Here is a 22,624-nt window from a genome sequence, read left to right as displayed (position 1 = left end):
CTCCAGCCAATATCTGGGCCCAAACCCACCAACCCCCAAGTCCCAGTGAGGCCAGCCCCTAGGGCACGGAGATCCCGGTCCTCCTCCCCCATCCCCCTCTGGCCCCGCCCCTGCCCTCCCCCGCCTCATCCCCCTCGGCTCCTACGGGTCCCCTCTGGCCCCGCCCCTTCCCTCCGCCCCTCCCTCCACCCCGCCCATGTGCTCAGCCCCGCCCTCCCACCCCGCCCCCTCCCCCTCTGCCCCGCCCTGACCCACCGTCTCTTTGTCCGCCCTCCCAGGGGATCCTGAACCCAGCCCAAGGGTTCCTCTTGTCTCTGGCCTTCTATGGCTGGACAGGCTGCAGCGTGGATTTCCAGTCTCCCCGGAAAGAGATCCAGTGGGACTCCATGACGACCTCGGCCGCCGAGCGGGCCCAGCCGTCCCCGGGGGGCTCCCGCGAGCCCCGGGAAAGCCCTGCCGGCGGGAAGGTGCGGACAGGCGGGCACACGTCCGACGAGGCCTTGAGCTTGCTGTCCGAAGGTAAGGGCCCTCCGCCGGGCAGGCGGCCAGGGCGGGGACCCAGGGCTCCCCGCAAGTCCTTTGTCACACGACGAGGCGGCTGGTGTGGAGGTTTCTGTCCCGACGTCTGTAACCTGCTTTAGGGTGTGAATGGAAAGTTACACTGTTCATCTTGCATCTCATCGTCCACCTGTCCTTTTAATATCACGGTGGGGCCTTTAGTTATTAAGTACCTAGCCTTGTATTGTGTTAGTGCTAACTCGCTCTTCCTTGGGCTGGATGGCATTAAATTTTTTTTTTTTTTTTTTTTTTTTTAATGACTGCACCCGTGGCATATGGAAGTTCCTTGGCCAGGTGTTGCAGCTGTAACACCAGATCCTTTAACCCACTTCACCAGGCTGGGGTTAAACCCATGCCTTTGTAGCAACCAGAGTTGCTGCACTTGGATTCTTAACCCACTGCACCACGGCAGGAATTCCCTGGATGGCATTTTGAATATGACATCAATTGTCACTTCAGAACCATCACTAACATTTGCTGTAAGGCAGGAGACTGGAGGACAGGACCTCTGTAGACTCTAAGTGCTGTTTGGTTTGCCCAGCTCACTCGGGGTGGCATTAAAGATGAAATGCCAGTCGTCCAGTACTGGCTCTTCTAATCTATTCTTTTCATTTCAGGACTTGCACTGTGGTCTTCAAACTCTGTGCTCTTTTCACTAAAAAAAAATTTTTTTTCCTTCTTTTTAGGGCTGCACCTGCGGCATATGGAGGTTCCCAGGCTAGAGGTCCAATTGGAGCTACAGCTGCTGGCCTACACCATAGCCACGGCAACTCGGGGTCTGAGCCACGTCTGCAACCTACACCACAGTTCATGGCAATGCCAGATCCTTTACCCACTGAGTGAGGCCAGGGATCAAACCTGCGTCCTCATGGATACTAGTCAGATTTCTTTCCGCTGAGCCACAATGGGAACTCCTCTGCTCTTTTTAAATTCCTATTCATCTTATTTGGGATTAGGTCCATTAACCCAACTGATGAGGAAGAAGAAAGTATCAGTTCAAGGCCCAAATAATGTTTCTCTAAAGATTATCATTTACTGGACTATTACATATATTTTATATTTATATATTCATGTATATCTTTTTATATATAAATCTATTATATAGATGTTTCATTAAACATACTGTAACCTTGTAATTTATCATGTGCTGTATACTCTGAATTTACTCTTAAAAAAACCTCGTTTATATCCTAATCAAGATGAGTCAGAGAAAGAGTAATAACCAGACCTGTGATCCTTACTCTGAGTTACATCTCAATGTCACTGTTACAGAACTGATTAATAATTTTACCCTCCCTCGTCCACACAGATTTTATCCCCCTCGGTCTTGAGTAAACATTTTGCTGACAGCATTGAGTATCGAGCTTGAAAACTCCTTGCAAGAAGAGAGCACATGTTTGCAGCCCCTCCCCTGGGGGTCAGGGGCTTGGGTTCCCACCAATGCTCCTTGGGGAGGAGGCCACCTCGCCCCTTCTTCTGTCCCTATGAGGCCTTTAAGCCTGTCCCCATTCCCATTTTATTTCACTGGGGCTGGTTAAAACCAGCTTTACCTAGAATGACACACACTGCCGGTGTTACCATGCAGGCCAGATACCATCTGGCACTCATTTCCAACACCCGACCACTGTACCTGGTAAAGACCTAGGAGTTTGTAAGAGCAGTGGGTTTTCTTGGAGTTCCCTGGTGGCTCAGTTGGTTAAGGATCTGACATTGTCACTGCTGTGGCATGGGTTTGATTCCTGCCCAGGAACTTCCACATGAGCCTCGAGTGTGGCCAAAGGACCCCCCAAAGTCAAAAAAAAAAAAAAAAACAAAAAACAAACCCAATTGTATATATAGTTTTGGCCACACCTGAGGCCATAGCAGTGACAATGCTAGATCCCTAACCTGCTGAGCCATCAGGAAACTCCAATGTTAAATTGCACATTTTTGAAGGAAAATTGGTAGCAGCTCATGATTCCACAAGGCCTAAGCGTTAAAGAATTCTTGGAGTTCCCATCGTGGCTCAGTGGTAACAAACCCAACTAATACCCATGAGGAAGTGAGTTTGATCCCAGGCCTTGCTCAGTGGATTAAGATCTGGCGTTGCCATGAGCTGTGGTGCAGGTCGCTGACGCAGCTCGGATCCCATGTTGCTGTGGCTGTGGTGTAGGCCAGCAGTTACAGCTCTGATGTGACCCCTAGCCTGGGAACTTGCATATGCTGTGGGTGTGGCCCTGAAAAGACAAAAAAAAAAAAAAAAAGAATTCTTAGTCACGGAAGAGTTGGAATGCTATGTCAAATACGTCCCAAAAGAGCTAGGGGACAAAAGGGCGGAGACCTTCTGAAACATTTTTTTACAGAGATTTCATAATGAGTAAGCACTTTCTCTGAAGAGTAGCAATGCTTGTTAAGCTTATTAGCAGCGAGGTGACATGTGACCGCAGTAAGAGGAATGGATGTGGCACACAAAAGCTGTCACGATAACCTCCAGGACGAAGGCTCGGCAACTGGGCAGAGGACTGTTCATCTCGGCCTCCTCCCGACGGCCTGAGGACTAGCCCTTCCTGCAAATCTCACGTAGTGTTTCTTGACCTGTACTAGGGTGCCAACCACAGTGGTCCTTCTAAGAGTAAAAAGATCTGTGTGGCCTGTGCTTAAATAGTGCCGGGACCCAGTGGGCCTTCAATAAATGCTGACTCTGGAGTTCCCGCTGTGGTGCAACGGGATCAGTGGCATCTCTGGAGCCCTGGGACGCAGGTTCAATCCTTGGCCCAGAACGTGGGTTAAGGATCCAGCAAGGCCACTGCTGTGGCGTAAGTTGCACCTGTGGCTTGGATCCGATCTCTGGCTGGGAGCTCAACATGCCACAGGACAGCAAAAAAAAAAAAAAAGAAAGAAAAGAAAAAGAAAAAGCTAACTAATAAGAATAACTAAGTTATATTGCATATTCATAATCTGAGGGTAAAAATGGAGAGTGAATGTTGGTGAGGAGCAGAAAAGGCTGTGAAAGTTTCCAGTCTGTGCCGACAAGGTCAAGGCCGAGCCGTCTGGGCTGCTGGCAGCCGACTCCTGTCCTTATACCCAAAGGGCCGGGCAGCCCTCTCTTCTAAGGCTGTGCTCTTGGAAGTGAGATGCTGCTGGCTTAGTCTGGCCTTTCTCCTGCTCTCCAGGCGCTTGGCTCCCGGTCTCTGAGTCAAGGCAGAGAGCGATTCCTAATACAGAACAGACTGTTACGTGGGGGAGAAAAGCCCAGAGATATGAACTCGAAGCAGGAAGCTCAGTTAGGCTTCTCCCTGTTTGCACTGTTAAGCTGAAGCCTGACTTGTTTATCACATCCTTAAGCCTCGACCACTTTCGGATTCACTCCAAGGCCAAGAGGTGTGCACAGAGCCTGTGTTACGGAAGTATCTGAAGTGGTGTCTGGTACTTACTGGGCACTTCAGTTAATTGAATTTGAACTTCAACAAATTTCATGGAGGGTCTGCGATATGGTTAACACCATTTTAGCCGGGGGGGGGGGGGGTTGAGGGTCCCTGAGACGTACCAGGTATGAAACTTAACAGATAAGTACTATTTGTTTTTTTATTCTAAAAAGTCTGAGGAGTTCCCGTCGTGGCTTGGCGGAAATGAATCTGACGAACATCCATGAGGACGCAGGTTCGATCCCTGGCCGCACTCAGTGCGTTAAGGATCCAGCGTTGCCGTGAGCTGTGGTGTAGGCTGCAGACGCAGCTCAGATTCCGAGGGGCTGTGGCTGTGGTGGTGTAGGCAGCTGCAGTTCCGATGGGACCCCTAGCCTGGGAACCTCCATATGCTGCAGGTGCGGCCCTAAAAAGACAAACCAACAAACAAAACAAAACAAAAGTCTGAAGTGTTAAAGGAACACAGAAAAGGCAGGGCCTGCTTTGGTTTTGACTCAGCGTGTGTTTGTGGGGGGGTGATGTTAATTCACACTGGGAGACTCTGGGAGACAACAAAGCCCAGAGACGCTGTGTGTTGATTTAGGGCGGAAGGTCTGTATGTTTTTTGGCGGTGCCCGCAGCAGGGTATTTTATGCGAAGCTGGGAGAGGCAGGTTGGGAACAGATAATGAAGGGGTGTTACAGATTCTGCTAAGGCGTCTGCGCTTTCTCTCATGGCCAGTCAAAGGCCGGCGGAGGTTTTTGAGTGGAGGTGTGGCAGGATTGATGTGATGCTCCGGCTTTGTGACCATGGCAACACTTGTAACGTTGAGGAGATCTGTGTATTAATTCCTTATGAGAACTTTGTTCCAAATATCATCTTTATTAAGAAATCAGAATTTCCCTAGGGTCTAAAAAGTCAAGAAAAAAGTTTTTGTATTTGCTTCTCACAGATACAAAAACCTGGTTGGTTTTTATCTTATGTAAGAACATGAGCCCACCCTAAAACACTATTTCCTCCTTCCATGAGCTTTACAAGGTTTAGTGTCAAATCCGTGGCCCCCCTTTAACCAGGACGCTGTCCTCCGTGCTCAGGAGGGAAAGGTTCTGGCCGTCCCTGCACATAGGGGCGTGGCTCTGGATGAGGGCGGGGCCACCAAGGAGCTGGGTGTGGCCATGGTGGGCGGGGCCACAAAGGGGTGTGTCCTAGGCAGAGGCCTGTTGGGAGGGGCTTTGGAGCGGAGGCCTTCCCTTCTGTGGCCAAGGAGAAGGGGTAGGGCCGAGGCTGTGGATGAGGTGTATCAGGAAATAAGGACAGTGGTCAGTGGGTAGGGCTGTGGCGAGGTGGGGAAGCTTGTGGTTAGAATAGGGCACAGGTAGTGAGTCCCCAGGTAGGTGGCTTGTGGCCTATCTGGAACACAGTGGATGGAAGTGAGGGGTGTAACTGCATCTCTCCCACAATGGCCTTTTCTCTCCCATGGTTCTGTCTTTCCCACAATTCCCGGGTTGTCCCACAGTTCTCCAGTTCTCTTAGCATTCTCTTTCCCACAATTCCCCTTTCTCTACCTTAACCCATGTTGTTCCCACAATTCTCTTTTCTCTGCCATTAGCCTTTGTCTCTACCACAATACATGATCCCATAACTTGTTTGCACAATTCCATGTTTCGTCCAAATTCCTCTCCCATGAGCCATTGTCTTTCCCACAATTCCTCTGTTCTCCAACACCCTTTTTTTTTTTTTTTCAAAATTTTCTGTTTCCTACAATTTCCCACTCCCCCTATGATTCTGTATTCATCCTTGTCTCTTAGGAATCTCCCTTTCTTCAGCAATTGTGTTTCTGCCACATTCTCTGCCCCCCCCAATATTTTGTCTCATAACTATCTCTCCAAATTCTTCATTCTCCCTCATAATCCTTCTCTTCTGCTATACCCTGTCTCTCCTAGAGTCTCCCACAATTACTCTTTATCTCCCATAACCTATCTCTCCCATTATTCCTTACATCTCCCAAAATACACTTCCCTTCTCCCTCACAATTCTGTCTTTCTCACAATTTTTTCTCTGGCCTATAATTCTCCATTTTCTCCCACAACTTCATCTTTCCCACAATTCCCCATCCCCATTTCTCCCGCAATTCTGCATAATCTGCCACAGTTCCACACTTCTCCCACAATTCCCTCTGTCGCATAATCCTCCAGTTTTTCCCATAATTCCTATTCCATTTCAAAATTCTCCTACAATTCCTTGATTTTCCCACAATGCCCCATTCTCCCCCATAATACTTTGTCTTTCCCACAATTCTACCTCTCCCAGAATTTTTTTGTTCCCCACAATTCCTTATTCTCTCTCATAATCCCTTGCTTTCCTATAATCCCCCTCCCATAATCCCTTGTCTTTCCCACAATGCCCCATTCTTTCCCACAATTCTTTTTCTCCCACAATTCTTTTCTCTTATGTTCCCCATAATTCCTTATTCTCTCCCATAATACCTTGCTTTCCAATAATCCACGCTCTCTCCCATAATCCCTTGTTTCACCCACAATTCTTTTTTTTTTTTTTTTGTCTTTTTGCTATTTCTTTGGGCTGCTCCTGTGGCATATGGAAGTTCCCAGGCTAGGGGTCCAATCAGAGCTGGAGCCACCAGCCTACGCCAGAGCCACAGCAACGCGGGATCCGAGCCGTGTCTGTGACCTACACCACAGCTCACAGCAACGCCGGATCGTTAACCCACTGAGCAAGGGCAGGGATCGAACCCGCAACCTCATGGTTCCTAGTCGGATTCGTTAACCACTGTGCCACTACGGGAACTCCACAATTCTTCTTTTCAATAATTCTTGGTTCTTTGTTGTCACTCTCATATCACCATTTTCTCTTCTAGGATTCTAACACATGCCATTTCTTCTGCCATTTTCTCTGTTCTCCCCACATCTTTTTCTTTACTGTAATTGCCTGTTGGCACCACAATTTTAAAATCTTACCCACAATCCCCGTTCTCATAACTTCTTGCCTTTCCACAGTTCCACACCTCCCACAATTCCTCTTTCTCTTACAACCTCTTGTCTTTTCCACAGTTCTACACTTCTCCCACAGTTCGTCATTCTCCATTAGTCCCTTGTGTCCCATGATGCTTTATTTTCCCCACAATCCCATATTCTCCCACAATTAGCCCTTCTGTCCCATAATCCTGTTTCCCACAACCCCTCATTTTCTCCCATAACCTTTTGCCTTTCCCATAATTCCTCATACTCTCCCATAACCTTTTCTTTCCCGCAATGCCCCCATCCTCTCCCTTTGTGTTTCCCATAATTCTTCATTCTCTCCCACAATCGTTTGCTTTCCCACAATCCCTCTATCCCATAGTCCCTTGTCTGTCCCACAATTCCTCATTTCACCCAGAAGTCTTTCTACTCTCACACAATTTCTCTTTTCAACAATTCTTGGTTCTTTGACATCACGCTCATATCATTTATTTTGTCTTTCAGGATTCCATTTTTTATCACTTCCCATTTCGTCTGCCATTTTCTCTGCTCTGTTCAAATTTTTTCTTTTCTACAATTGCCTGTTCACACCACAATTCTTCATTCTTACCCACAATCCCGTTTTTTCATAACCTTTGCCCTTCCCAATGTCCACACTTCTCCCACAATTCTTAATTCTCCCCATAGTCCCTTGTGCTCCCCACAATGTTGTTTCCCCCACAATTCCTTATCCCCCCACAATTCCCCATCCCCCCACAATTCCCCATTCTCTTCCATAATCCTTTGTCTTTCCCACAATTATTCTTTCTCTTCCAGAATCCTTTGTGTTCCCCATAATTCCTCATTCTCTCCCACAACCCCTTGCTTTCCCACAATTCCTCTTTTTAACAATTTTTTCTTTTTTTTTTTTTTGGTCACTATCATTTCACTATTTTCTTTTCAAGGACTCTTTGTTCTATCACTTTACGTTTCTTCTGCCATTTTTCTCAGCTTTGTCCATAATTTTTTCTTTTCCACAATTGCTTTTTCATACCACAATTCTTCAGTCTTACCCACATCCTCTTTCTCATAACCTTTGTCTTTCCCATAATTCCACACTTCTCCCACAATTCCTCATTCTTCCCCAATCTCTTGTGTTTCCCACAATGCTCTGTGTTTCCCACAATGCCGGATTCCCTCCCCATAATTCTCCATTCTCTCTCACAAGCCCATGTTTCTCACAATCCCCCATTCTCTCCCATAATCCCCTGTCTTTCCCACAATTCCTCCTTTCAGCAATTCTTGGTTCTCTGTGGTCACTCTCATATCACCATTTTCTTTTCTAGGATTCTTTTTGTGACCCATTCCATTTCTTCTGCAATTTTCTCTGTTCTGTCCACAGTTTTTTCTTTTCCACAATCTCTTGTTCACACCACAATTCTTCAGTCTTACCAACAACCCCCTTCCTCATAACCTCTTGCCTTTCCCACAATTCCACATTCTCCCCTATAATCCCACCTGTATCCCACAATGCTCTATTTTCCCCACAATTCCAATTTAATCCACAATTCTGCACCTCCCCAATTCTCCATCTTTCCCACAATTCTGATTTCCTCCCACAAGCCCTTGCATTTCCCACAGCTCCCTATTCCTTCCCATAATTCCACACTTCTCCCACAATTCTCCATTCTCTCCCACAACCCTGTTTTCCATAATCACCTGCCCTCTCATAAGTCCTTCTCTTTCCCACAATTCCTCATTTTCCCCAGAAGTCTCTCTTCTGTCCTGTGATTCCTCTCTCTGCTTTCTCACAGGTGTTTTTTTTTTTTTTTCTTTTGTCTTTTTTAGGGCCACACCCGTGGCATATGGAGGTTTCCAGGCTAGGTGTCTAATTGGAGCGGTAGCTGCCATCCTATGCTACAGCCACAGCAATGCCAGATCTAAGCTGCATCTGCAACTTACACCGCAGCCCATGGCAATGCTGGATCCTTAACCCAATGAGTGAGGCCAGGGATCAAACCCGCAACCTCATGGTTCCTCGTCGGATTGTTTCCGCTGCGCCACGACGGGAACTCTGACAAGTGTTGTTTGTTGTCACTTTCGCCTCACCATTTTCTCTTCTAGGATTTTGTTTTTTATTGGATCCTATTTTTTTCTGCAGTTATTTTTCACAATTCTTCAGTCACCCACAATCCCTCATCTTCCCAATTCCTCTTTTTCCACAATTCTCCATACTCTCCCATAATTCCCTTTCTCCCACAGTTCCCCTATTCTTTTCCACGATTCCCCTGTCCTGCAATTTTCTGTTCTCTCCCATAAGCCCTTGTTTCTCCTACAATTCCCCACTGCTCCCACAGTTCCCTTTCCAACTGTCTTTCCTACAATCTCTTATTTCCCCCAGAAGTCCCTATTCTTTCCCACATTTCCCCTCTTCTCCCCTAATTCTCCATGTTCTCCCACAATTCTGTCTTTCCCACAATTCCACACCTCTCCCACAGTGCTCTATTTTGCCCCAATTCCATACCTTTCCCACAACTCCTTGTCTTTCCCACAATCTCTGTACTCTCCCAACCACCCTTCTGTCCCATAATTTGTTCTCTCCCCCAATTCTTGGTTGTTTTCTCTCACAGATCTCCATTTTCTTTTGCCATTCTGTTTTCGACTACAGTTCATTTCTTTTGCAATTGTTTCTCTTACAGTAGTTCTCTGTTCTCCCCAGGATTTTTTCTTTTCCGCAATTGCCTGTCTACTCCTCCAGTCTTTCCATCCCGTAAGCTCTTTTCCTCCAAAGGCTGTTTCTCCCCATATTCCCCACTTCTTCCACAATATCTGTATCTCTCACAGTTCCCTATCTTCTCCCATAATTCTGCGTTCTTCTTTGTCTCTCACCAACCTGCTTTCCTCAACAATTTAGTTTTCTACCATTTTCCATTTCTTCTACAATTGTTTCTCCAACAGCTTCCTGTTTTCCTCTTAGTTCCTTCTGTCTCACGGTTGCCATCTCCCACAGTTCTCCATTTTCCCCTAGAATCCCTTCCTCCTTGACTCCCCTGTAATACTGTTTATCCTACAATTTCCTTTTCTCCCATATTCTTTTTTTTTTTTTGTCTTTTTGCCTTTTTTAGGGCCGCACACACGGCATATGGAGGTTCCCAGGCTAGGGGTCCAATCGGAGCTGGAGCCACCAGCCTACGCCAGAGCCACAGCAACGCGGGATCCGAGCCGTGTCTGCAACCTACACCACAGTTTATGGCAATGCCAGATCCTTAACCCACTGAGCAAGGGCAGGGACCGAACCCGCAACCTCAGGGTTCCTAGTCGGATTCGTTAACCACTGTGCCACGACGGGAACTCCCATATTCTTTTTTTTTTTTGTCTTTTTCTAGGGCCGCACCCATGGCATATGCAGATTTCCAGGCTAGGGGTCTAATTGGAGCTGTGGCCATTGGCCTACACCACAGCCACAGCAATGTGGGATCCGAGCCGCATCTGTGACCTGCATCACAGCTCACGGCAACGCCAGATTCTTTGACCCACTGAGCGAGGCCAGGGGTCAAACCCGCAACATCATGGTTCCTGGTTGGATTCACTAACCCCTGAGCCACGATGGGAACTCCTTCTCCCATGATCTTTTGTCTTCCTCCCAGTGCCCCGTCTCCCCCACAGTACCCTCCTCTCCCATTTCGCTTCCCGCGGCTTCCTATTTTCTCCCACCATTCTAGATTCTTCATGGTCTCTCATGGATTTGTTGGCTTCCGCTATTCTGTTTTCTATCACATTCCCTCTCTCCAATGTTTTTTGTCCTAGAGATTTCTGTTTTCCGCCCCAAGTCCTTCTTTCTCACAGTTGCCTGTCCCTCTCACTCCTCCCTCAGGATCCCAAGGCAGCGGCCTCGTCTTGCCCACAACCCTCTTTCTCCCGTCCTTCTGTGATCTCTCCAGCAATTCCGCATCCCTGCCCCGAGGCTCTGTCCTTCCCCTTGGCACTCTTTCCCCCACGGTGCAATCTCTCCCACATTTCTCTGTCCTTTATTGTAAGGAGTGACAATTCCATCTCCCCACATTCCCTCTCTCACCGTTCCTCATTCTCGCCAGAATCCCCATTTTCTCAAAAGTCTGTTTTGCCCCGTGATCCCTTGTCTCCTCACAATTTTCTCGTCTGCCACCACTCGGTTCCTTCCCGTTTCTTCCGCTCCCCCCATTCCATCCCCCGTTATTCTGTCCTCCCCACATGATTCTGCTGTTTCCCACCAGTCTTGCTTCTTTCCCCCAATTCCCTGTTCTCCCCCACGCATCCCCGTTTCTCTTTTCTTTCCCATGTGTCTCATTCTCGTCTTCGGAACCTCTCTGCCATCCCTTGCCCTCCACGTAACCCCGGGGGGCACCATGGGTTGCAGTTGCCAGAGGAATGGGCACGAGCACACAGCCCAGGGGCTCTGCAGGGCTAGACCTACTTCAGCACGTTGAAGGAGATGCTTAGGCTCTCCGTGGCCCACGCTCAGTGGCCACTGGTTGGGGTTTCTGACTTAGGGCTTCAAGGTTTTAAGGGATTCAAGAGCAGCAGCTGAGGGCGCAGGAGACGTCCATTGCGCCCTCCCAAACGTTAGATCTCCATGGGGCAGGGAAGTTCCTGAGAACCTCCTGGGCCTGCAAGGCTCATGAAAGGGAGTTGCTGGCAAGGGGCCCGGCCTTGGGCCCTGGGAGGGTAGCACCTGCATGTCCTCAAGGACGCTCAGATGTTCACATCACCCCTCCCCGGCCCAGTGGCCTTGCTGGCTTAGCTTCTCAGCGGCTTGCTCAGCCAGCACATTCTTTGTGCATCTTTCAGACTGACGGAAAGGTGGCCCCCAGCCCCCCGCCCCTGGTGCAGGCAGGGCAGGGTGGCTCAGCTCCTGCAGCCCTGCATCTTCTGTGGAGTCATGATGGCATGAAGGGGGTCTCCCTTGGGGAGCCCCGGGGTGGGGAAGGAAGCAGGAACTCCGAAGGAGCACAGGATGCAGGGTGCGCCCCCAAGGGCAAAGTCGCGCGGCGGGTCCTCAGCCCAGACCTGGATCATGAGCTGCCAAGGCCGCGGTGTGATGCTCTGGCCTAGAGTCTTTTTGGAAAGACTGCAGAGACCGCACAACAGTTCTAGGAGCTCCTCCTGAGCAGTGGGTGATGCTGCGTGAATCAAGCCTCTGGGAGGCGCCACCGGCCCCTCCAGCAGGCAGGCAGTTCCAGAACGGGATGCTCCCCACTGTCCCTTGTCCCCAGCAGAGCGGGGTCTTTGCTCCAGCAGAGAGTCCTCTCCCACCATCCCGGGCGGCGACCCAGACTGTCCTCAGGCCTGGCTGCAGGGCCATGGCCATCGTGTCACTCCTTCCGTTCTTCTAAATTCCTTTGCCCTCTCCTCGTGGGCGCATCACACTCGGTGTGGGCGCATCACACTCCCACCCACAGCCCAGACTCATCCAAATCCTGATCTGGGAGGAAGAGCCCAGAGCCTGCACCCCCAGGCCACTGGGGCGGCCGACCCGCAGTCCCACTCTTGATTTTTTGGGCTCATGGCGTCACTTCCTCCTGTAACTCAGGCATTTCCAAGCCCATCTACAATTTATCATCTCCTCTTTCCATATAATGCTCCATATGTCCTTCCGATAGAATGACGTTTTTTCTTTTCTTTTCTTTCCTTTTCTGGCCGCACTCAAGGCATATGGAAGTTCCTGAGCCGGAGACTGAATCTGAGCTGCAATGCTGGATCCTTAACCCACTGCGCCACAGTGGGAACTCTCTTGTTTCTAAGTGTCCTCCGAAACTCTTCATGTGTCTCTTCTTGGGTTGGGCTTGTGCCTGCCCTTCTTGGTACATTAGTCTCGATAAACACTCTCATGCTGCATTCGGACGGATGTCAAGGCAGTGAGCCCGCTGTGTTTACCCATTCACATCCATATCAGCATCGTTTATCGAGCACCTTCTATGTGCCAGGGGCAGTGTGAGGCACGGCTAACACTATGGTGACTCAAAGAATCAGATGCCCTGTCCACTGGGGCTCTCCATTCTAGTGGCGGAGACAGAATGAAAACCACGAGTAATCATAGGACAGTCAAGGCAGCAGGAAGTGCTATGAGGAGAAACAGACCCAGAGGGGGCAGGAGAGGGGGTGGTTCTACATGGGGGTCCTGGACGCCTCCTTGAGGATAAGATAACATTTGACCTGAGGCCTGAATGAGGGCTGGGAGCGAGCCCTGCGAGGACCTGGAGAGCTTCAGAGACAGAAGAAGAGATGGGCAAAGGTCCTGTGGCAGGACTGAGCGGGGCGTGAGGGAAGCCAGTGTGCCGCCAGGCTGGGAGTGAGCCGAGGGCTGTGGGGAGGAGGCTGCAGTGGTCGGTGGGGCCTCTCGGTGAGGGAGCTTGGATTCCGAGATTTTCATGAAGGGCAGTCACTTGCCTCACTTACCTCACACATTCGAAAAGGCCCCCATTCTTTGGGTCTTCCGTCTCTGCGCTCCCAACGCACAACCTAGAACCTAGAACAGCAGGCTCACCTGGATATCTGCAGAAGGCAAGAACAGTTCTGGAGGAAGGCGTGTTATTGGGGTGGATGAACACACCTCCAAGATTACTCTTTTGCCAGGGGTTAGGTGTGCTTTTGTTCTGATTGTTTTGTTTTGTTTTTTGCTTTTTTTTTTAGGGCTGTAGCTGCGGCATATGTTAGTTCCCAGGTCCAATCGGAGCTACAGCTGCCGGCCTACACCACAGCAATGCTGGATCCAAGCTGCGTCTGCCACCTACACCACAGCTCATGGAAATACCAGATCCTTAACCCTCTGAGCCAGGCCAGGGATTGAACCCACAACTTCATGGTTCCTCGTTGGATTCGCTTCCGCTGCGCCACAGCAGGAACCCCTGCTTTTGTTATGCTTGTTACCTACACCCCTTCCCCATGTGGCATCATCTGTGAGAAGGCAGTTCTTCATTTTAGTAAGAGGTGCCCCTTGAGCACCTGCTGGAATTGGGTGCAGGTGGGGGCAGGGCAACCATGGAGCCCCACTGACCGAGTGACCCGAGGGCAGCTGTGCCCGCAGTCACCGGTGCACCGTGACATCCTGCTTCCCCGACTTCGACAGCACATGTCACAGGGCTCCGGTTTCCCCTGTCAACGAGGGCAGTTTCCCTGTGGCCTGCAGCATCCGGTACTTTGGCTGGGACCCGGTGCACTGCCCTGCACGAGGCTGGGAGGAAAGAAGGTGGGATGGACACAGAATCCTGCGTCCATTGCCTGAGATGATCCCGGAGGATCTGTTTTGTTCTTTGGGATGATAGGATCAAATGCAGGTGAAAGTACCACGTACCTTAAAACACACACGCATTTGGGAAGCCCGTGAAAGACCGTCTCAGACGTGGACACGTCCCAACGCCCCTCCTCTTTTCTCTCCAGGGTCCGACGCCAGCACAATTGAAATCCACATCACAGGGGTGTCCCGCAATGGAAATGACGTCGGGTCGGTTCCGAAAGCCCAGGGAGACCTGTGAGAGGACGAGCCGAGGGCCAGCCCCCGCATTTCTCACCCTTTGGGTTCCTGCTTTAGGTCACCGCAGTGCCGGGGCGTCGCACCCCTCCAGTCTTACTCTCATCACCACGTTAGAGCTATTCCCCGGGATCTTCTTGTGATGCGAGAGAGATCCGTAAGCTCGGGGATGGAAGGAGGATTCCTTCGAGACCGAACACTCGGCAGCTTCTGCGGACGCTCCGCTGACATCGCTTTTTCAGATCTGGCTGTGATGTCAATATCAGACCCAGTAATAAACGTTAATAAAGTGCGCCAGAGCGCCCAGCCTAACCTGGGTTCTGGCCGGACAACACCTCTAGGGGGTGCTCTTGAGTGAGTCAGTGATGATGCTCAAAGAGGGAGAAAAGCCGCAGCACGGGCGCGCGCTGTGGTGGCTGCGCGGCACGTTCCTCGTCGGCCACCAGGGGGCAGAGGAGGGCAGGCTGGTTCGCAACCTCGCCCTCGGTCCCCGCAAAGTTAGCCATGGTTCAGTTAAGACGATCCTTGGATCCTGACTTCGGCTCATATCGTTGCCTAGGTCTCCATCTTTCCAGTATGGAAAAGATGTTGAAATCTATGTAATATATGCACATATATATGTTACACATGCATCGTCAGAGAGAGCTGTCCTTCCGTTTCCGTGGGAGATTGGTTCCAGGACCCACACACGGATACCCAAACCTTCCGGGTCCGCGTCTGCGGGGCAGGGGCGGGGTGCGGGGAGCGTATGGGGCCGACTCCATGTAAAATCTGCATATTATAAATATATACAGGCGCATATACATATTTGGGGCAAAAATCCCATATGCAGTATATACTAGAGGCGCAAGCTACCTAGGTAGGTCCACTGAAGAGCAAGACACCATTTCCTCAGGCCACTGCGGTCAGCTCTGCCATGGGACAACCCCTCCTTTCTTATCCGGATTGGGACTCCACTTCGCTCTAGAAAAGGCGTCCAGGATGCTTCTGGATTTGTGCTTTCAGAACCACATGGCCGCAGATGGATCCTAGCATCCTGTGACTGTGACCTTGGTACCCGGGGGCTGTGCCTTCCTATATATGGACCAGCCACCTGGCCCGGTGTCCAGGAGCTGTGCAGCTTGTAGCCTTTCTGGGTGGCATCTGCACCCCTAACCTCTGTTGACCATGTCTCTGCCCCAGCACCAGAAGCCCTCCCTGAAGATTCCCCCCCTGAAGGAGGCACAGCCCTCCTTCCCTCCCCCAGAGCAGAGGTGCCGGCTGCTCGCTTTCCTGGCTTCCTTGCAGCGGAGCAAGGCACAGGCCTGGCACACAGCCAATCAGACACGTGCCCCAAGTCTTTACGTGGGAAGCTGCTACCCAAGGCCACGGGCCGTGCAGAAGCACTTCTGGGGAAGGGTTGGCAGCTGGCACATCTGCTATGGAAGGCCGCCTGGGTGTGCTTTTAGAAAGTGGTCAGCCCGGTAACCCGTCCCGTATCAAGGCGCGGGCAGCTCCCAGTGCTCTCTGTGCCAGGTTTCACCTGCATGGGCCCCATCCTGTCGCCTGACTCGGGCTGTTCCTGTCTGCACCCCTCCAAGCCTGCTTCCCCAGATTCCCCACAGGTGCCCAGTATCCTCCTTGGTCCTTCTCTTTGTCTTCCATTTAGCAGCGTCAGGTTGGGAAGCTTCAAGTGCGAACTCAAGCTGATCTGATCATCTGGTGAAAACGAGTGCTCTTAGTAAATGGAGAGCCAGCATCTCAGCTGCCAGGGCGGTTTGGACTGGGGTGGGGGAGTGACACAGAAATAGGCATCAGAGACAGAGAGGGTATCAAGTCACTCCAGGGAAAGCCAAATGAATAAATGAGATGACAGGCTTTAACCAAACCACTGCCCCGGCCGCCACCAGGGGACGAGTCGTTACTGTTTTGTAGCCGGTAGATGCTATTAAACCTGGGGTGCTCAGGGAAAGAGCTAGTGGGGAGACAGCGGGAGGTCCTGAAAACAGGAGGGACCTGGGACCCACGGCCAGGAGTTTGGACATAACAGGTGTAGCGGGAGTGTCGTTTGGGTGGAAAGACCAGCCTGCTGCTCTCAGGAGGAGGAGGCTTCTGTGTGATTTTAGGTTGTTGGTCAGTTTATCAGATCTTAGAAAAAAAACATTTCAGGGAGTCTCCTTTTATTTCCCCTCTTGTAGAAAGACCTTCCTCATCATTTACAACTGTGTCATTTCTGCTGGCCTTTCTCTCAATAGCTTTGCTCCAGGATAACTACATTCCGTTCTCCAGAGTATTCACTTCAAAGAGCCTTGCCGCCCCCACCCCTCTGGCGGCCTCGCAGCTACGCCCTCCCCGTCCCCCACCCCCCGTGACAGTCCCCTTCCCTCCCCCATTACAGGCCCCTGCTCCCCCCCCATCACGGGTTCCCTCCCCGCTCCATGCTGCAGCCCCCTCCCCTGTCACGGTCCCCTCTCCCCTCTGCCCAGCTCCCCACGTGGCCCTCGGGGTGGGGCCGTGTCCTGCCTCGCTTACCTGGCAAGCGGATGATGACACTTTGGTGAAAAAGGAGCCAGACTGGAAAAAAAAAAATTCCACCCAATTCTGAGTTTTTTGTCAAAAAAAAGTACACATCTGCTTCCCACCCCCTCCCACCCCTTTTCATGCATCTTAAGAGGTGACTTCCAGGCTTCCACCACCAGGGACCAACACCAGTGACCACAGGTGCACAGAACCCGCCCGTGACTATACAGCACAACCTCCAAGATCCTTTAGCAGCAGCGCCCCGATGTGGGCATTAAAAAAGTTCTCTGCTCAGCGAGTGGACGTGTAGATTCTCTAAATAAATACAGTGGGAGCCTCAAGGGACAAGACATTTTGAGAGTCACTGCAGCTAAAGCTTCCATGTGTCTTAAGATGAAAGTTAGGGAAACCATGGACAGTCTATGTGGTCTCAACGCAGTTTTGCTCATGGTACAAAGGAACGCTTTGAAGCCAATAATATGCTACCAGGATTGTCCTGATGTCACCAGGGCCCCATCCTGTATTCGTCGCTCCCAGGCAACCTGTCCAGGCTGTGCTGCCGGCCACTTTGTCTTTGCCGTAAGGATCTCCCCAGGGCCTTCCTGTGGCTCTAGCGGCAGGGATCAGGTGCCGCTCAGAACTTCACTCTAAATCCACCACCCACCATGTGGGAACATGATGGGTCAACCTGGCAGGACTGACAGAGGAGACCCAGGTGGGGCTGTACCCCAGACAGCCTGGGGCAGAGGAGGCAGGGGGACCCCAGTTCTGGGTTCTCCCAGCACAGGGTTCAGCTGGGATTCAAGGAAAACGGCACCAGAGCCTTTTTCTGTGACTCACGTGTACAGCCTGTTTGGCTTCCTGCCTCCCTATCCCGGGGACAGCCATTAGGTGACATCCGTCAGTTGACTAAAGTGGCATAAATGGGCCTCGCGCCAGAGTGTCTGGTACAGAGTGGAGTCAGTCACTGTCTCCAGATGCCCGTCTGAATCGTACACAAGCCCCCCCGCCCCATCCTAGGACTTGTTCCCAACTCCTCAAGGCTCCTCCTTGAACTCACGTGTTCAGCAAAGCAACTCGTTGGCCAGAGAAAAGCTCGATTTCCTTCCTACAACAGTCACCCTGAAACAAAGTGACTAATTAAAAAAAAGCCTGCTCCCTTCACAGGGCATCTGGGCCCCAACGGCCTTTGCCTTCCCACCCAGGGCGGCCCTGGACGGCGGTCCTCCCATTAAGTTCTCCCGGAGAAAAGGCAGCGCTGCTCCCCCCCAGGACGAAGAAAGCGCGTCCACCAAGTTCTCTATCAAAATAGAGCAATTTATTCAAGACACTGAATATGATCTGTTGATTCTCTCTTGAAACAAATGAACTACGACACACGAGGTGATTCTTTTTCTTGGAGAGCGTGAGGGTGAGGGGAGTGGAGGGAGAACAGAGCGGGGCCGGTGGGGATGGAACGGAATCTGGAAGATGCGGACAGAGGAGCACATCTGGCTGTACGTCTGACACAGACAATAAAAACCGCAGAAGCCAGAATTCAAAACGTCGGTGAGAGCGGCGGAAGGAACAATTCTGCATTTGACAAGAAACACGACTGAATAAAAAGAAAAGGTGGAAGGAGAGGTTAAAAAAAGAGAAAAATAACGAGGAACAAAGCAGACCCTTAAGTTTGACAAAGTGCACTTTACTTGGCTCCAAGATCTATTTCGAGAAAGACAAAACCAAGGTCAATGTCTCCGTGCGTCGCGCGGGGCCGACGTCCGGGGGGCGGGGGCGTTATCGTTTCCCACGCGTGCAGGACGAGCGCTTGTCACTCCGAAGCCAACTGAAAACTCCGGGGAGGATCCTGGTGTTACCTCTGCGTTCAGAACCGAGGTTCATTTGGTCACTGAGACTTAAGTGTTTCCTCCCGACTTGTAAGAGCTGTAGACGACATCCAGGACTAACGGTGCCTCGGGGCGCCGCTGGGGACAGTGACGCAGCTGCCGCCTGCACGCCGCTCGGCTCACGGCTGGGCTGTCGTTGTGCGCAGAGCGGGGACGGGTTCAAGGGACGCCGGCTGCCTTCTCATCCTCATCCCCCGCGGCCCCCAGGAGGCTTCTTCCTGGGCCGGTCACGCGGTCGGTTGGCTTTCCTCAGCATTCGTGCCGGGATGGAGCCCACGCGTCCTTGGCCTCACAGCCCCGGCCCCCACCCGCCGGTTCCCAAGTGGCTCCGGTTCATCAGGAGGCTAAAGCCGGCGCACCTGCAGACCCTGGCTCCCCGAGCTTCCCGCGAGGGTCTCTGGCGAACCCCAGGACTGCGTCCCTCGTCGGCTCCCGCCAGCAGCTGGTCACACACAAGCGGTGTCAGCCTGGCCAGCTCACGCTCTGCGGATGCGACCCATCTTCATTTGGCGAGAGGTCCACTTGGTGATGGTGGCGGCGCTGCACACTGCCTCTCAGGGCTCGTCCCTTTAGAGGGCAGGAAGCCAGCGATGCATCCGGGGCTTCTGCGATCTTCAAAGCTGGGGGCGGAGACGCCACGCAGCTCCGACCTTCTCGCTAAGCGTTTCGCGAACAGCCCGAAGCAAACACTCCACTCGTCTGTCCACCGAGCGCTTTTTGGTCTCAACCGACTGGGCTCGAATGGCGCGCAGGTCCACGGAGCCCCGTTCCTGAGCCGAGACCGATGACGGCGCCGGCTTTCGGAGCTGGTCTGGCGCGATCCAACCTCTGCGAGTTCTCCGAGTCCTGCCCGGCCCTGCCCTGCCCTGCGGCTCTGTGCTCCACGGGTGGACGCCGCCGTCGCGGACCGTCCTGTGGCGCCACTGGGCGCATGCCCGGCTGCAGCCTGCCCATCGCCAGCCCCGTGGCCCCTTCTCCACCCCGGGCGAGCCCAGGGGCCTGGCCTGCCCACCCCCCCACCTGAAAACCTGGTCAGCGTCGGGTGAGGACAAAGACAAAGGCCATCTGATCCAAAGAAACTCCTCCAGGAACACAAAGCCATGTTTAATTTCATAAAAAACAGTAAAAAGATTCATTTTTTTTTAAAGCAAATCTTTCTCCTTGCTAGAGAAAAACTATGAACACGGCAGAAATGATTAGCGATGCTCTACGTATGGAATCCACCTTCGAGCTGGAACATCTCTCCCCGTGCCTTTCTGTCGCTGTCAGGCCCGGTGCGGTCCCCAGCCACTCCTGCCAGCTCTGCCAGGCCCCGCCGCGGTGCTCCGGGCAGACAGCCCTGCCAGGAGTGGCCCGACGGCCCCGCCGCTCCTTCGGGGAATGGTGCTCGGGGCCGCGGGCACCCTTGGCGTTCCGCTCCTGCCGCCACCGCCGTCCACACACCCCAAGAGACGCCCAGGCCGCCTCTGAGCCGGAGAAGCGGGGGTCCCTCCCTGGCTGTGGGCCGCACCGCCGGCCCTCTTCCACCCGGAGTCCTGGCCGCCCTTCCCGAAGTTCAGGAAAAGCGATTTCGACCCTGCCTGTGTCTTAACGTTTTTTCAAAATATGAATCACACAAAGCTCTCTATGTCTGATGGCCATTTTAGGATTTTAAAATTGTTTTAACACAAAAATATTTTTTTTCTTCCAAAAATACTCCGGGCTCTTTCTCTTATAAGTCACTTATTATTATTTTTTTCTCCTGTAAAAAGTCCCCCTGCCCTGCCTTCTTACATAAAGCACTTATTAAATCTGCCACGAAAGTGCCCTTGAGACCTAAGGTGGGAAGCAGCTATGGGGGGGGGGGCGCTGGGCCTCAGAGATCCCGGCATCTTCCGAGAGGCTGCCTCTAGGGAAGGGGAGCTGCCAATCAAGACACGAAGGAAGGAAAGAGGCTACAGCAGGAAAAGAAGCAACGAACCCCAAACAGTTACTACCTCAGACCCCAGGGCCCCAGACGACAGGACTGCAGCCGGTAGAAAAACCACGGGACAAAGATTCTAGAAAATAGAAAGTGTTGGGATTACAAAGTCGCCCATTTCATCGGTACAAACTGGTCTTTGAACATCCTTGTGAGAGTAACTGTAGTGTCCAAATTCTTGGAAAAAAAAAAAAAATACCCACCACGTGGATGAGTGTCTTTCCCCCCCTTTTGGTTTTATCACAGCATTTTTCTTTTTTTCTTTTTGGCACAGCTTGCTGTTTGTTTTGTTTTGTTTCTCTCCTCTTAGCCATCAGAGCCTGTGCTGGATGGCTGGTGCGCTGTCTGGCTGGTGGCTTCATGCTTCCCGGGCTGAATGTTCCAGGTGGAAACCGTTCTTTCCCTCTTTGATGTGACGGTGTGTGTATGCTTTTGTTTTAAACTTCTTGATGAAGATTAGGAAAAAATAGACTCCTGTGGCCAGGGATGAGCTGATTTCAGAGTATACTTTAACGTCAAGTTCGAACAGTTTGGAGCTGATGGAATTGTGTTTGAAGAGTTACTACAACCCCACAGGTTCACTGCTGGTCCATGCGAATGCTCTTCTCGTTTCTAGGGTATTTCACGTTTACTTCCGCAGATCTAAAACGCACACCTGCGAGGCAAAAAAACACCTCTTATCTTTAAAATCAACCCAAGATGCCTTTAGAGCAGGGGACAGTCCACCGCCCAAGCTTTATAAAGATTTATTGGCACACAGTCACGAGGGAGCAGAGAAGCCTTAATGGCTAATGTCTGAGCATCTGAACAACGAACCCCAGGCAAACAGTCCAGAGCGGAAGAGCCAGGTCAAGGGCAATGCTAGGAGCTGATGGGGTAGCCGTGGCCACGGGGAGGTGTCACAGACCACACACATGACAACCCAAGCCTGAGCACACATCGGACACGTGGCTGGCTAGCCCGCTGCCCCCTGCCTTCTAGCTCACGGCAATTCTAAGTGCCGGCATGAATCAAACAGCTAGATGTCTCAGGGGACCAGAACGGGGCAAGGGACCCGGGAGACTAGAAGGTCGTGCCTCTCTCACCAGACAGATGCGGGCTGGAAGCACAAATGTGGAGCCCAGACAGGAGCAAGCGTCTTGGCCTCAGCCCCTGGGCTACTTGGGGCTGGTCCTGTCTCGGGTGTGGGGCGACCTGGGCACTGCAGGAGGTAGCGCAGCAGCCCTGGCTCCACCCACCACATGCTGGTGGCCTTTACCAAAGCAGTGACCCCCCCAAATGCCCCCAGACACTGCCTCATGTCCAGAGAGAAGGTCATTCTGGAAGTGAAGAGACGGCCACTCTCAGACGTGGGGCTGACCCAGTGGATCCAGCCCGAACTCTCCTCCACCCAGCGCACACTTGCCGGGCGCTGGCCATGCCCCTCGGAGACCCATCACAGCCCTGGGAGCCCCGTGAGGACGGGCTCTGACTCTCAAACTCAGCCCTCGCGCCCTCCCCGCCTGCCCCCAGCAAAGCCCCGGTGCCGCTTACAGAGCCGTCGGACGCGCTGGCGCCCACTTTGTCCCCTCGGGCGTTCCAGCACACCTCGAAGATGCCGCCAGTGCCGCGGTAGCTGTGGACCAGACTTCCACTCTGCAAAGCAAAGCCGTCATCATTCACCATGAAACGGGGCGCGCAGGACACCAACGTGGTCCCCGGCACGTCATCACAGACGTTTTCAAAACAGAAGCTCGCGGCGTTTTCCGTAAGCGCCCTGGTGGCTGTAGAAACCTGTCTCCCAGACTTACCACCGTGGACCTGCGCAGGGAACGGGCCTGCACGTTTCAGCCCAGGTCACACCTCCCAGGGTCACGGCCAGCCTGGGGAGGGCGGTG

General features: G+C 52.1%; 2 protein-coding genes across 3 annotated transcripts in view; one reads left to right on the top strand and one right to left on the bottom strand.

The window, feature by feature from the left end:
* GPR143 (G protein-coupled receptor 143) overlaps positions 1–14,742 on the top strand; it is a 34,541-nt gene extending 19,799 nt beyond the window's left edge. Inside the window, exons 8-9 of the mRNA XM_003360225.4 lie at positions 279–519; positions 14,312–14,742. Of these exons, the coding sequence (XP_003360273.2) occupies positions 279–519; positions 14,312–14,406 (336 nt within the window). The 3' untranslated portion in view covers positions 14,407–14,742. The remainder of the gene's footprint in view (positions 1–278; positions 520–14,311) is intronic.
* The window catches only part of LOC100624648 (F-box-like/WD repeat-containing protein TBL1X), an 83,907-nt gene continuing 79,480 nt past the window's right edge, over positions 18,198–22,624 (bottom strand). For both annotated transcript variants that reach the window (XM_021080987.1, XM_003360224.5), the window contains 2 exons: positions 22,281–22,382; positions 18,198–21,402 (listed from right to left, as the gene is read on the bottom strand). In XM_021080987.1, the coding sequence (XP_020936646.1) occupies positions 21,376–21,402; positions 22,281–22,382 (129 nt within the window). In that variant the 3' untranslated portion in view covers positions 18,198–21,375. The remainder of the gene's footprint in view (positions 21,403–22,280; positions 22,383–22,624) is intronic.

The sequence above is a fragment of the Sus scrofa genome, chromosome Y (genome assembly GCF_000003025.6).
Source record: "Sus scrofa isolate TJ Tabasco breed Duroc chromosome Y, Sscrofa11.1, whole genome shotgun sequence".
Taxonomy (NCBI): domain Eukaryota; kingdom Metazoa; phylum Chordata; class Mammalia; order Artiodactyla; family Suidae; genus Sus; species Sus scrofa.
Note: the sequence above shows the minus strand (reverse complement) of the source record. Positions and strands in the feature narration are given on the sequence as shown.